The sequence below is a fragment of the Zootoca vivipara genome, chromosome 3, assembly GCF_965207765.1.
Source record: "Zootoca vivipara chromosome 3, rZooViv2.hap1.1, whole genome shotgun sequence".
In the NCBI taxonomy this organism is placed as follows: Eukaryota; Metazoa; Chordata; class Lepidosauria; order Squamata; family Lacertidae; genus Zootoca; species Zootoca vivipara.
The window spans coordinates 47,242,296-47,256,924 of NC_142586.1; the positions used below are offsets into that span (position 1 = coordinate 47,242,296).

At 40.6% G+C, this 14,629-nt stretch overlaps 1 protein-coding gene across 3 annotated transcripts in view; it reads left to right on the forward strand.

Annotated features, from left to right (window-relative positions):
- The window catches only part of CRYBG1 (crystallin beta-gamma domain containing 1), a 105,431-nt gene that overhangs the window by 32,844 nt on the left and 57,958 nt on the right, over positions 1–14,629 (forward strand). For all 3 annotated transcript variants that reach the window (XR_015949306.1, XM_035109300.3, XM_088667213.1), the window contains exon 2: positions 2,845–2,983. Coding sequence is in view for 2 of the 3 variants with exons in the window: in XM_035109300.3 (XP_034965191.3) it covers positions 2,845–2,983 (139 nt within the window). In the remaining variant the exon portion in view is untranslated. The remainder of the gene's footprint in view (positions 1–2,844; positions 2,984–14,629) is intronic.

Genomic DNA, 14,629 nt, shown 5'->3' on the forward strand with positions numbered 1-14,629 from the left:
GTCCCTGGGAAACATAAAAAAGGCTTTATCTGGGGCTACCACATTTAGGCTGCAATTACATACCTTTGTGGAAGTACATGCTATTGAACTCAATGAGACCTCTGAAAAGATGTGTAGGGTTAAACCGGTAATAGGATTGAACTGTTAGTCTGTTTTCATTTATATAAAGATAATGTCTGATTAAAATGCCTTTTGTAATGCAAGTACGTATAAAAACTGAGCATGTAAGAGACCTATGTAAGAAGGAATGAAAGATACCTCTTTTAGCACGGTGTGTGTATGCTTTACAGTACATAATCTTTTTTAAAATCATTCTTTTCTTTAGAAGCATTGTTTTTTCTCACTTGCAAATTTAGGTACCCTGTTTCTCATATTTTAAGACATACCCATAAAATAAGCCATAGCAGGATTTTTAAGCATTCAAGGAATATAAGCCATACCCCGAAAATAAGACATAGTGATAGGCGCAGCAGCAATGCCGGCTGCGGCAGGAGGAGGAGGAAAAATATAAGACATCCCCTGAAAATAAGCCATAGTGTGTTTTTTGAGGAAAAAATAAATATAAGACATGTCTTATAATATGAGAAACACGGTACTGCTAAAACTAGTTTTGTTAATTGACAAATTAAATATTCAGTGCTTTTTTCTGGGGGTACACAGGGGTACGCATACCCCTTAAACATTTTGTGAATCTAAGTTTGGTCTCATTGAGGGGCAGTATTTCTTTTTTTTTAATATCATTTTTATTTCAACATTTCTGAATTAGGTACATACAGCAATGGAAATTAATGCATATACAGAAATAAAAGCAAACATACAAGTCTATGTACCTCTTAAATAAACTTGCTTTTATACAATCAAACTTTAGTTGTGTCGTGTTTATCTTTACTCTTCCTATAACGTTCATCTTCTCCACTTGTTCTTTCGAACTGGACTTCCTCCTGTTTCTTTCTTGGTTTTATTTCCCATTCCACCGTTTTCGGTATTTCAATATGCATTGGAAAATGAGAGTACCCCTAAACATTTTTTAAGAAAAAAAGCACTGCTAAGATTTATTTAATTGGGTTGTAGGATTAATTTTGAGCCTAGTATTCTAAATGTAAGAAGGTCTGGTGGAACTCCCCACAAGAGGAATTCCATAACATAGATGCCACCATCAAGAAAACTTGCATTCATTGTAGGATGTAGTCTTGGCACAAAGGATGAATATTTTATTTATAACAAACAAACATTACACTAGGCATTAGAAAATGCCCACCAGAAATCTTATGTCCTCAGCTGATTCATAGCCTCGTCTTTAGAGCTTTTGTGTAAGACCTGGAGTGGACTGATCTGGACCCTGGTGAACTGGAACATACATAAAGCAGGGATATTGTACCTGTAGCTACCAATCTGGCCTTTCTAAATGGTGGAATCCAGAGCAGGACTTCATTTGAAATTTGAGCTAACTGAGAGAGTGCCTCATACAGAAAAAGGTATTATTTCCCAGTTCAAAAGTGGCACTATTAATTATGTGTAGAACCCACACTACCGGTACTAGGAAATTTGTTGGCTAGGGCATTTTGCCTGCTGCATTTTGGATCTGTTAGAGTTCTAAACATACACCCAGGCAGCTCCAAGTTGCATTCAGGCATAGAACTGGGTGTTAAAATTTAGGGTAATAGCACACTCTATGTTACCACCTAACAACTGATATTCAGTTTTATTTTCTTCTGAATATGGAAGTCACCTTTAGCAGTCATAGCTAATATCCACCGGCAGACCCATCTTCCACGAAACCCATTTTATATCACCCAAACAAATGACCATGGCATCTTGTGGCAGTTAATTCCATTAACTAAATTATATGTGAAGAATAGCCTTTTTCATCAGTCTTACTTTTTACTGCTAATAAATGTATATGGACAGCATGTGCTCTGCGTGGTCTAATGGGAGGGGTTGGGGAGGGGGTTATTGCTTTGTTCTTATTCTTATTTTTATTATGTCTTTTGTGTTTTTTGCCTTGTATTTTGTGCTGTGAACAAAAGGGTGGTACAGTGGTACCTTGGGTTACAGACACTTCAGGTTACAGACTCCGCTAACCCAGAAATAGTACCTTGGGTTAAGAACTTTGCTGTGGGATAAGAACAGAAATCTGCTGCAGCAGCGGGAGGCCCCATTAGCTAAAGTGGTACCTCAGGTTAAGAACAGTTTCAGGTTAAGAACGGACCTCCAGAATGAATTATGTTCTTAACCCGAGGTACCACTGTACAGTATACAAATGTTGTTGTTGATGCTGATGCTGATGCTGATGTTGTTTTTCTCCTATTGCCAGGCCAGCATGTATTGACAGATGAGAGTTGTTCGTCTCTATTATTTTTCATAATCTTTGAAAACTTTCTACTGTGTTTTTATGACATAATAATCAGAGATGCAGGCGCTCCTGAGGGAATAATTGCATGGTTATTCAATGGAAGAGATAGCAATTGGCACCACCCCTGAACTGCTGTAGCACTTTATAGGTTTTGCTATGTCCCAAATAGCAAAAGCTATAAATATTTAGGAAAAAATGAAAACTGCCTTTCACAACTGGCCATATTTCACCTTCAACAAAACAGGTGTAATTTAAGAATAAAGAGAAATGTGAGACCTTTCTTGATGCCTTCTTGAACCAGATCCAAGCATTATTAATTTAAGAGTTAGATACAAAGCTGATTTTATGTCGTTTTTGGATGCAGACACGTAATATTTGTCACATATTAAGACTTTAATCACAATGATCTCTAATACAGCTTCAATTTAACACCCTAATACAATGTTTCTGGTCAATTTCATTAAATGGCAAAAATATTATGTGTTTTTCAGATATTTTGACATGCCTGATACACAATTTGCTGCTCAGGCCAATCAGCTGCCTCTGCTATCCTCACAGGAGACACAGTTTGCTTATGGTATTCCAATGGATTCAATAACTACATCTACATTGCCAGCATCATTTAAAAAGGTAAGGAGGAACTAAAAGTATGAAGAGTGACATTGTTTTAATTTATTTTTTAAAGTTAATTTTGAAAAATAATACCATACATAGAAATTTCTTACCTGAGGTATAACAGAAGTATCAAATGACCGGGGGGCGGGGGGAATTGATGACAAACAAAGAAGCCAGATGTCTTTTTTCCATTTGGGTCCATGAAATATGTACAAAGTACAAAGATAAATTATATAAGAGTATAATGACATTGAGCTACATGTGCATTCATCCATAGAGGGAATCAATAAGAATTTTAAAAACAAATAAATTCCTTGTGTTCCCAATTTTCTCCACAAGTAAATGCTTTTGATAGGCTGACATGAGGAAACTGGAATATTATCAATATTCTATATCAATGCTTATTCCAGTTTAGACCCACTGAAGCCAGTGAACTGAATTGGCTTAAACTGGTGTGATTTGGCTTAGCAGGAGGTTTCAATGTACTGTACAAATTCATTTAATTCCTCCACTTAAGTTATTCATCTTATTTATATAAGTATTATATCATGCCAGCAACTTAGCATAGAGGGAGGGTGCTTATTACTTCTCTTGTAGTGTGAGAACTATGTTTAAGTGATTACCTTGTAGACAAGGTTGTGCAACGCCTTACTTCTCATAACTTACTTTAAAGGCGTCTGGCTTGGTGAATAGCCTAATTTTCTCATAAACAATAGTAAAGCATAGGCTAAAAGCTGAAGAAAACTGGCCAGTTTGCTTTTCTGCCGAAAGACAAGAATGTAAAATAAAAAATGAAAGGATAACTTCATGAATTTTGTTTATGTTTATTTTAAATATTTATAGGTTGCTTTGCTCAAGGCAGCAAGCAACAACATAAACATAACTTTATAAATAAAATTACAATGGTATTACACTATATTAGAAACTTTAGATAATAGGCAGCAAGGTCATACTTGGACTAGACCAGGGGTCAGCAACCTTTTTCAACAGGGGGCCGGTCCACTGTCTCTCAGACCTTGTGGGGGGCTGGACTATATTTTGGGGAAAAAAATGAACGAATTCCTATGCCCCACAAATAACCCAGAGATGCGTTTTAAATAAAAGGACACATTCTACTCATGAAAACATGCTGATTCCCGGACCGTCTGCGGGCCAGATTTAGAAGGTGATTGGGCCGCATCCGGCCCCCGGGCCTTAGTTTGGGAACCCCTGGAGTAGACCCACTGAAAACACAGAAATGAGTACATTGAGCATGTCTAATAATGGAGAGCACACTTTAAAATTAAAATAAAAGTTATGCAGCACTTTTTAAAATGGTGTTTGAAAATTTGCAAATATCGCGACTAGGTAAAGAGCATAGAATTTTATATCAATAAAACTTTTGCCTTTTAATTCAATATTGTACTTCATTTAGATATAGCTGATATTATATTTAATTTTGCCTGATTCTTGCTCACACTGCAACTTCAGTTTCTCCTCTATTTAAGATGCTCATGATAGCATCCACAGTCAGTATGTTCCCATTCTTGCTTGAGTGCTGAGTTGTGACTTCTGTCCCCAGAGGTCAGGTTTCTCTTTCCCAGTGCTACACATCTGCCCATACTGACTATATTACAAGATCATGATAATAGGAGTTCCCCTAAGGGATAATAGGAGTTCCATAAGGGATTATCATTTGTCCACTGCAGTAATAAACATAAGCTAAGCCAGCATGGACGTACCCAGCGAGGGGCGGGGGGGGAAGCTGCCCCCCCCGAAGCAAAAATTTTTAAATGGTTATAAAGTGATGAAACGAGGAGGCTAATATTTTTTCCCCTGCAACAAGGCAGGCACTCCTCCTCGCTTCTTCCCCCCCACCCTCTCATTCACTCCTTATCTTTAAATCCGATCTTAATCCATTCAGGCTTTAACTGCTAGCCTGTCCTGAGCAGTCGAAGCCCCCCCCGTTTTGATTTCTAGCCTCTCTTAGCCATTCCCTCTTTCGCTCTATCGTCCTTTTTTTGCCTTCCGATCCAACTTTCCCCCACCCGTTCCTTTTCCCATTCCTTCCCTTCTGACACTCCCCTCCGTCTCTTCCCTGACCTTTATCTTTCTCCCATCGCTCTTGGCTAGATTACGGGCTCCTTTGCTTTTGTCTAAGAGCACCCGGGCCCACCCCCCTCTCCCCTCCCTGCATTTTATCCTGTTCCGTGGAATGAAGAACGGAGTTTTTGCAGTGGTATTTTGGTGAGCAAGTAATCCCCTTGCCCCTGAAAGTTAGGCGGCCCCCAAAAACTGAAGTTTTAACCCTGCACCCCAATAAAATGGGTGATGAAACAGGTCATTTCCCCTCTCTAAAAAAAACCCACTGAACCCCACTAAAACGGGGTAGATCACCTCCAGTTTATAACTCTGCGAGTAGATTGCAGTCTCCTGGAAGTTGGCCACCCCTGCTCTAAATCATAGCCCGAGTTTCTCCTTGCTACCGGTATTTGCTGTACAACGTTTGTTCATTGTCATTGTTTTGATTTGCTGGTTTGGGGGCTTGGTGTAAGGAAAAGGGGTGTTTGTTTGGGGGGGGGAGCGCCTGAAGGTCCTTAGCTCCCTTGCGGGAGCCGTTACTATGTCTAATAATTGTGTTCTGTTCCCGGGGCAGCAGTTGGCGCAGTTCGCTGCGATCTGTGGCTATTTCTCTGTTCTAGAGGGAGGCTTTGTATTATTGTTTGTGGTAGCCTAAATTGTTTGCTTTAAGAGTACATCGTAGTGTGTGGTCAAGCGATTTTTGCTCTGCTTATTTTAGGTGGGAATCGCCATAAGACACCCCCCGAAAATAAGCTATAGGCTTATTTTGTTGAGGAAAATAAATATAAGACAGTGTCTTATATTCGGAAAAACATAGTATACCGTGTTTCCCCTTTTTTAATACGTAGTCAAAAAGTAAGCCAGGGCAGCAATTTTAAGCATTTGCGAAGTATAAGACATACCCCGAAAATAAGACATGCCTGCCAACCCTGCCGAGGAGGCCTGCCACCCCACAGCCCAGAAATGTGAGCTTCTGGAATTTCTCCTCCAAGGCTTATCACTCCGCCCGGCACTTTTGCAGTAGCTGTGCCATGGTGCCAGGGCTGAGCGCGCACTCCTCCCGCTGTTGCTGCTGTCCGGAAGAGCGACGAAGCCTCCTGCCGCCCCACCCCCAGCTACCGATCCGAGGAAGCCCCGCTGCCGCCACCAGTCCCAAAGCTGCGCTTCGGCTCGGGGGAGTGGCGGGGAAGGCAGGCTGGCAGGCGGCAAGCAGCGCCCGCTGAGCTTCGGCTCCAGGGCTGTTGTCGCCTGCCTGCTTTCCCTGAGGAAGCCCCGCTGCTGCCGCCAGTCCCCCGAGCTGCGCTTTGGTTCAGGGGACTGCCGCGCGCCTGACATCACCGGGGCCAGAATGCGCTCCCCGCGCGCCTTCTCCCGGGGAGCCTCGGTGCGGCGCTTCGCAGGCAGCCCCCGCGGGAAGCCTGCAGCTACAGCGGGGACCTGACCTGGCAGCGGAGGTGGCGGAGGCAGCCCTCCCGGGCCATTTGCATGCGCCGCAGATGGGAGCGCATTGATTCCTGCAGGTTGCGCGCGCACGCCCAGCCTGCTCTCCCCGCAGCCCAGAACTGGCAGCTGCTGCAGCGCGGAGTGTGCAGCAGCACCGGGCGGAGCACCCGAGCCAGCAGCCGGGCCTCTGCCTGGCCCGGCTGAGGAGGCCTGCCACCCCGCAGCCCAGAACTGGCGGCTGCTGCAGCACAGAGTGCTCGGAGAGCCCAGCAGAGCCACGGAAGCAGAGAGCCTGCGAGGAGGGAGGAGGAGGACTCCTCTGTGCTGCTTGGCAGTGGCACTTTAGCAGCATGGTCATGGACACCCCGGGGTAGGGGCCCTTCCTGGCAGGGTGGCTGTGGCCCCTCAGCACAAGCCGAGACCCAGGGCCGACAGGGTGCTCCCTCCCCAGCCCAGCCTGCTCCATCTGAACGTGGGGAGGGAAGGAAGGCATGGGCGTATGTGTATGTGTGTGTGCGCGCGTGCACGGTCTAGCCTGCCAAAAGTTCTGCGGGACAGTGAACCGGCCCCCCACATTAAAAGTTTGCTGACCCCTGTTCTGGACAGTGTTGCATGCTCTCCACCTGCTCTGGCTTCCCATATATTACCAAGCTAAGTTCAAGTTCTTTTGTAGATATACAAAGCCCAGAACAGCTGTAAGGTACTGTAATAAAAACAGTAATAATAATAATAAAAGACATCCCCTGAAAATAAGACACCGTGTGTTTTTTTGAGGAAAAAAAGTTATAAGACGGTGTCTTAAAAAAGGGGAAACACGGTATATAATTTTCTTAAAATTTTGGTTTCATTCGTCTTTTCCGTGCTGAAATGTCACAACCTGAACGACCATGGTTCCCCCACCCCCAGTTTTGATCCTGAGTACGCCCCTGTAAGCCAGGGAGCTTCCTGGTGAGACACTTGCCTCAACTTCAAAAGAGCTGGCAAACATTCCTCCCACACCTGGATTTGATGATGACATACAGTTTTAATTTCATTTGGCATCTTATCAGGCAAGGACAGCAAAATCCAGTCTGCTTAGTAAATGCTTTTGCAAAATCAATTCAAGGGTTGCCATAACAGGCCACTGCTTATCTTGAGCATCATCTGGCATTCTCATTACCCAGTGAATCAATTAATTGTGTTTTCTCTTCTTGTGAAAGTCTGCCTAATTCACCACTAAGACTCTATTTGTGATTCAGAGTGATTCAACAATAGTTTCCCATCCTTTGATATCAGGCTAATTCCTCTGTAATGTATTATCTCAGAGGTTCCCAAACTATGATTGGGCTTCATTCAAGTGCTCCACAGCACGTCTGTGAAGAACACTTACAATTTGACATATGGATTTCCAATAATAATACACTATATAAGAAATAAAAGAACCACTAAAAATCATTTATAATCATGCAACATCTAGCACAGTGCATTACAATTTTTTGTTTTTTTGTTTTTCAAATGTGATTATTTTGTATCCTGAGAAAAAATTATTTATTTCATTTGCTTCTTTATGATGTCTGTTTGATTTCTGTTTATGTTAGAAAATAATTAATAAAGATCAATTAAAAATATTATTATTATTATTACCAATTATTATAATTATTACCAGGAACCCCCCCAGCAGTTTTCATAAGGTCTGTGGGGGCAGAGGGAGTTGGGGAACCTTTGTATTATCATAAACATTTTTCAAATGAAACAGTCTCTAGCTTCCTCATCACTCTGATACTATTCCATAAAATAAATTCACTGGTCTCCATTTGCCATTGCTTCTGAGATTAGTTAAATTTATGGTGGTAGATTGGTTTCTTTCTTTTTAATGATTGCTGCACCTTCTTTAGTAAGATGCTCCCCTTTTTGCTGAGAATTCAACCTAGGACTGCAGGTGTTCTTGATGCAGACATCCATTATTTTCTGTTTACTTAGCTGCTCGCAATTAATTTATATGTGGGATCAGTTTCCATAATTGTCTGTTTTCTTTATAGCTTTGTGATTAATAACAATTAATGTGACAACTTGCTTTAAAATACACTGTATTTACCACTGCAGTGTTAATTGATTAATCAAACTACTCATTTAGGCTGCAATCCTGTACACACCTAGGAATATGCCCCTCTGAATTCAATGAGAGCTACTAAGATTAAACTGATAATCTACCCAAAAAGTGGCATTGATTAATTTGACATTAATATTATTTAAAATGTATTTTTAAAATGTGTGTAAGTATTGCAAAAGCTACAAAGCAGGATGATATAATAGAAAAAATCCAACATTTTATGACAATTTTTTTATTTTCTAATTATACTGCTTGATTGTAAATAGAACCTCTGAGAAGTTTACTCTAAGTAATTGTTTGTGTTAGCCATGGTTTGTTTAAGAAGCCAGACAAATGATCAAACCAACCAGGATTCTTCCTCCCTCCCTCCCCAACACCACACCTTCTGTCCAATATCTGGAATGCCTACCTGGTGCCCTAGCGCTAGCATTGCCCACTATGTCATCCGCCTGCTTTGTCATTGCTTGGCTGACCAACACATCTGAGTTTAGGAGTGTGGTAACTGTAGGGTGTGTCTTTCTTGATTGGGGTATGTCTCTCTAGATGCGCTTACCTGGCATCTACTCTGATGTCTTGATGAATCTGGGAAAGACTTTTCTTTTAATTTGCCCAGCCATTTCAGCACACTGAACAGTTGTTTAATTTCTGTTTCAATTTTACTTTTTTTGTTTTTATTTCATAAAATTTATGTACCGCTTGATTGTAGAAAAAACTCAAATTTTTATGATTCAACCTAGTTTTATTGTTATTTGGTACTGTTCCTTTGCTTTATGTCATTTTTTTATTCTATATCTATACTATATAATTTTGGGTTTTTTTACTATAACTTATCTTGGGAACATATACTGAAGGATGGCTTTTATACATAACCCAAAACAGCCTCAATTGTCATTTACTGTAGGAAATATACACTGGCCATGCCTATAATAATGGTATCAGGCCTACCCTAATGCTCTCCTTTATGAAAGCTATTTTTTTCACTGCTACCAAAGGGGACTGATTTGAGGAAAGCATTAATTAGAGCATTGTGCAATCTACAAAAATCCCCTATTATCTTACTTAAATTCATGAAAATGTTAACCAGTTTGCCAACATTCTGTCAGTGTTGCTGAACATCTCTATTAATTCCTCCCAGTAGCATTAAAAAAATCAAAGTATTTTTGGCCTGTTTCTTTTTTGGGGGTGCCGAATATATACAGTGAAGAATTGCTATAGCTACAACACTGTCATGCCTTTTGTTTTATTTACTTGGCAACGAAATTACTGTTTTGCAAAACTGGACTGCCTCTTTAATTAGAGCTAAAAACAAGTGTGTGTCCACTCCCTCACTACTCACTGTGGCGGTGAAACTTTTTCTTGAAACTTTATTTGCACTTTAGGACCTTCTATAGGAGGTATGGGGAGAAATTTTTTTTCAAACCATGCTTGGGAATGAAGTGATAAAAATCCAAGGTTAAATTTATGGTGTTTTCACAAATAACATGGTCTGCTTTTCTGTCTGAAAGGGGCCTCTTGTGGATATGGAAGTGGTAGAGAGCAGGAGAAAGAATAATTTTAAAATATCTACATTTTACCTACTGGGTATGCTTATTTGTATTTGAAAAATGGTGCTTGGGGAGGACTGCTTAAACTATTTTTATGCCACCTCACCTGCTCATGTATCTGTACCTTTTTGTGCTTTGTGAAAATGTGATCTTTTCCTCTGAATTGAAGCTCAGTTAAGAAAAAGATCCGATAAGATCTGATTCAGCAGGCAAGATTAGATTTGCAAGGCACAGCTGGGAAACTATAAAAAATAGGGCTGTCTTTACCCAGGAGTGCCAAATTCTGGGGGGCGCTAGGCTGCTGCCGGCTGTGCCCTGGTGGCTGTGCGGCTGGACTCTGGCATCACTCTGAATTTGCGATGGCCGGATCTGGTGGAGAAGGCGATGAAGGGCCACTCCCTCCCCCGGCGCCTTCCCTGGGCTGCTCAGCCGTGGGGCCTGGCAGCGATTCACCTCACTCCACCTTTGCAACGCCCCGCTCACCTGGCACATCCATTCAGGTACCAGGGCACTGCCACCACTGTCCATGTGCACCAGGCGCACCAGAGGAGAAGGCCCCACGCTGCCCCCAGCATTACCAACCTCAACCCACTGCTCCGAACGGGCAGCCAGAGAGGAAGGAGAAATGTAAGGAGCCTCACCACATTGCCCCAGGCTGGTCTGGTCCAGGCTGCGGAGCCCAGCGTGCAGAGCTGCGCTCCACGTGGCTTTTCCGCGGCTCCATCCCATGCATAACACGGTTTTCGCCCAGGGCGCGCACGGAGGTTGCCTGGTGCTTGCCTTTCCCCGGGCAGGAACACGGGAAGTAGTTAGTCACGAGATCAGTCGTGTATAAATTTGGGAGCGCTGTGTGGATCTTTGCACACCGGCAGTGCATATGCTAAAGACAGCCCTGATAAGAAAAGCTCTCAGATACAATACAGTTAAAATAGGGGTTAAGCAAAAGTGTGGATGAGCACTTAGTCTTTAAGGTTCCCCAATACTCTTTGTTGTTTTTGCTGCTATGAACTAACACAACTACTTCTCTGGAAATAGTTACCAGAGCTTCTTTATGTGCATGCTAGCATTGGATCTCATTTTGCTGATGAGCTTAATTTTAATGAATTTTGTTAATGGCCTCTATATTTAGCAGTCAAGTACAAGATATTTGAAACCCTTTGACTTTGAGAAAAATTGCTCCCTGACTTCTTTTAGCAATAAGCTGCTTTTTATTGTGATTTTGCAAGTGTTCTGAATGTTGTAAGACCTGTTTGGATAGTGCATTTTGATGATTGCGCTGAAAACATGTTATGGGAAAGGGAGGCAACCAGCTGATGTCAGGGCCTCTTTGGAAATGTTATGCTTATAGTAAGTTATAAATAGAATTCTTCGGGAAAATAACTTTTCACAATATATGTAGCTAAGGAAAAGTAGGTGGTTCATTCTTATCCTTAATACAATCCAATCTGTTACAAACCTCACTGTTAAGGGGACAGCCTACAACTGACTAATTTTTATTTTAAACTGGTACTTCTTTCCTCACTCTTATACAATCTTAACTACTCACACCATCCAGGATTGCAGATGGTACTTTGAAAAACACAGGATGGATGCTTTAAAATGAGGAAAACAATGGCTTTGCATCAAGACCTGGAAGTCTGGATTCTGTGTGTGGGGTTTTTTGTTTTTTTGTTTTGCTTCACTGTGAAAGAAGACAAGCAAAACCAATTAATATTATTCCCTTGTTGACAGGGTGGATTTGATTTAAATCAAATTGATTTAAATCATGATTTAAATCACGATTTAAATCACTAGTCAGTAAAACTTTGTTTAAATCTTTTTTTTACAGAAACTAATTCTTGCTGGTATCATCTTAATATTTACAACCAGAGGAAGGTTTCATTTTTGGAATAATAAATTTTCAGAGTAGTTTTTACAGTTATATAAAAAATTACTGATTTGGTTATACTATTAGAAATACATAGACAGATAATTATGAAATTATTGTGAGGTTTAATAAATTAACTGTTTATATTTGGACAACTATTCTGCTGTACTTTATTGGAAGGAGAAAAATAATTTAATAACAATGTAAACAATTTATTTAACTAAAACAATAACAATATAGCATTTGTATCCATGTTTGTTAAGTGATGTGGTTAAGTGAAAAAAACAGTTAAAGCAAAAAAACTTAGACTGAGTTTTAGCACATAAAAACTTAAAACAAATCCTTATTTCCTGATGAATAGCCTTTGGACTATAATGTAACTTAAACAGAAAACTATCTTTAGAAAGATTTTTCCTCCAAAATCATTTTATTTTAAAAATCCAATTTAAATAAAAAAATCTGATTTAAATTTTAAAAATCTGATTTTTAAAATTTATTTTTAAAAAATCATTGATTTTTATCCACCCTGCTTGTTGATGTTTCTTATATTTACCCCACTTTTCCTAAATTATATAATCTAAGATGACTGCCATCTTTAATTTAGCAGAGGCCCCTTCTGGCATAGGGAGAGAATAGATCCCTGATTGACCCTGCAATTGCCACATCACCCCCATGCTGTACTGGAGGGTTTTCTGAACACCCAGAGCAGTTTTTGAGGGTGGCAGGACTGTAGTGGGGTGGGGCAATGCAAAAATACTCTCAACTTCTGTTTCTGTGAATGTTAGGGTGCCAGCTATACTGTACTCGAAAGTGGGAAATGGGGGACTTAGAGGTGGCTAAAACTCTGCTTTCAGGGTAAGTTTAACCATGTGACCAGTGGAGTATTTTTGCCCAGAAACTGAGATAAGGTTTTAAATACTAACAATGCTTGAGCATTAATATTTTTATTGTTCACTTATTCTAAACTCCAGGAATGTTTGCCATTTCAGTATAGGCATTAAAAAATAACACCAGGAGATAATGTACCTCAAAAACATACTTTAAGGTTAGTCAGCTTTTTGTGTCAATTATTCTGTGAAAAGCATTTAGTTTTACATTAAAATTTCTGAAAGTATTTTTCATTACTTTGGAGCTGCGACTTCTAAAGTAGAGAATATTTAGATAAGTGAAATTTTAATTCCATCATCAATAAATATATCAATGCAGTCTTGTTAAATTAGACTCCAGAAAAAGCTCTCTTAATAAGCAGTGTGCCGAGTTAATTCAGATTGCCTACATATTTCTTTATAAGGCCCTAGTGCATAGCTGCCAAGTCTCCCGTTTTTCGTGGGAAACCCCCGTATTTTAAACCGTTTCCCGCTGGCAGCCCGGATTGGAAAAAATCCTGTAAATCCCCCAGATTTCAGTACCTGCCAGGGAGGCTCCTTCTGTTCATGTCTGGACATGCGCAGAACCGATTTCGGGTGCTCTGCCCATGTCTGGGCACCGGAAATCGGGCAGAGCGGCACCGGAAGTCACTTCTGAGCATGTCTGGAAGCGACTTCCGGTGCCGGCGCTGCTGATCCCGGATTTTTCTAACCGGGAGTTGGAAGGTATGCCCTAGTGTTGTCCTCTAAGGGATCTTTGGTTTCATTTTGGAGAGAATTGATTTACAATGTTCAGCTGAACTTGGTATAAAATACGGTACTAGAAGAAGAGTAGAAGAGTTTGGATTTGATATCCCGCTTTATCACTACCCGAAGGAGTCTCAAAGCAGCTAACATTCTCCTTTCCCTTCCTCCCCCACAACAAACACTCTGTGAGGTGAGTGGGGCTGGGAGACTTCAGAGAAGTGTGACTAGCCCAAGGTCATCCAGCAGCTGCATGTGGAGGAGCGGAGACGCGAACCCAGTTCACCAGATTACGAGTCTACCGCTCTTAACCACTTCCCTAAAACCTTGGAGAACTTCTGTCAATGGCAGTAGACAAGTCTGGTCAAAAACCCTTCAGTTAAGAGAAGAGCTAATGTACTTGCATTTCTTCATCTTGGAGAAGCATGCATTTGCTCAGGGGCAATACAAACCAAGTACTGAGCATGGCCAACAAGATGTGACCTTTCTATTTAAAACAATAAGGTCTTTGAAAACCTAACCATTTAATACATATCCAATGGAATTGCACAAAAATAGGGAAAGACAAACTACACAAATTTTGGATGCATTTGAAGGGGAAGGAAAACAAGCAGACAGTATGTTTTTATGGTAAGGAACAGTAGATAATCATTAGACTTGATTATTTTTCACCATGTCCGTGTTAAATTTCACCATCTTACAGTACTTGTCATATATATACTATAATAATTTTTGGAAACATTGTGCAAATTGTCTTCATCTTATTAACATTTAGACCATTCAGGGTTTTTAATGGGGGAATGCAGTTTGGCTTGCATGAGCTAGGTTGACAACTTCATATGTTTTATGATTTTTAATAGGCTGGAAAGTGGTTTTTAAAACTCAGTAACAGAACGATTACATTGTTCAATCCCAATTCTGAATTACAACCACAGCCTTCTTTTTTAATTATGAGAAGAGATTGTACCAAGATAATGCAAAATTGCAAAACCTATAGGAATGCAGAAAGAGCAGTCGGCAACATTGACTGCATTTCCAAGAACATAT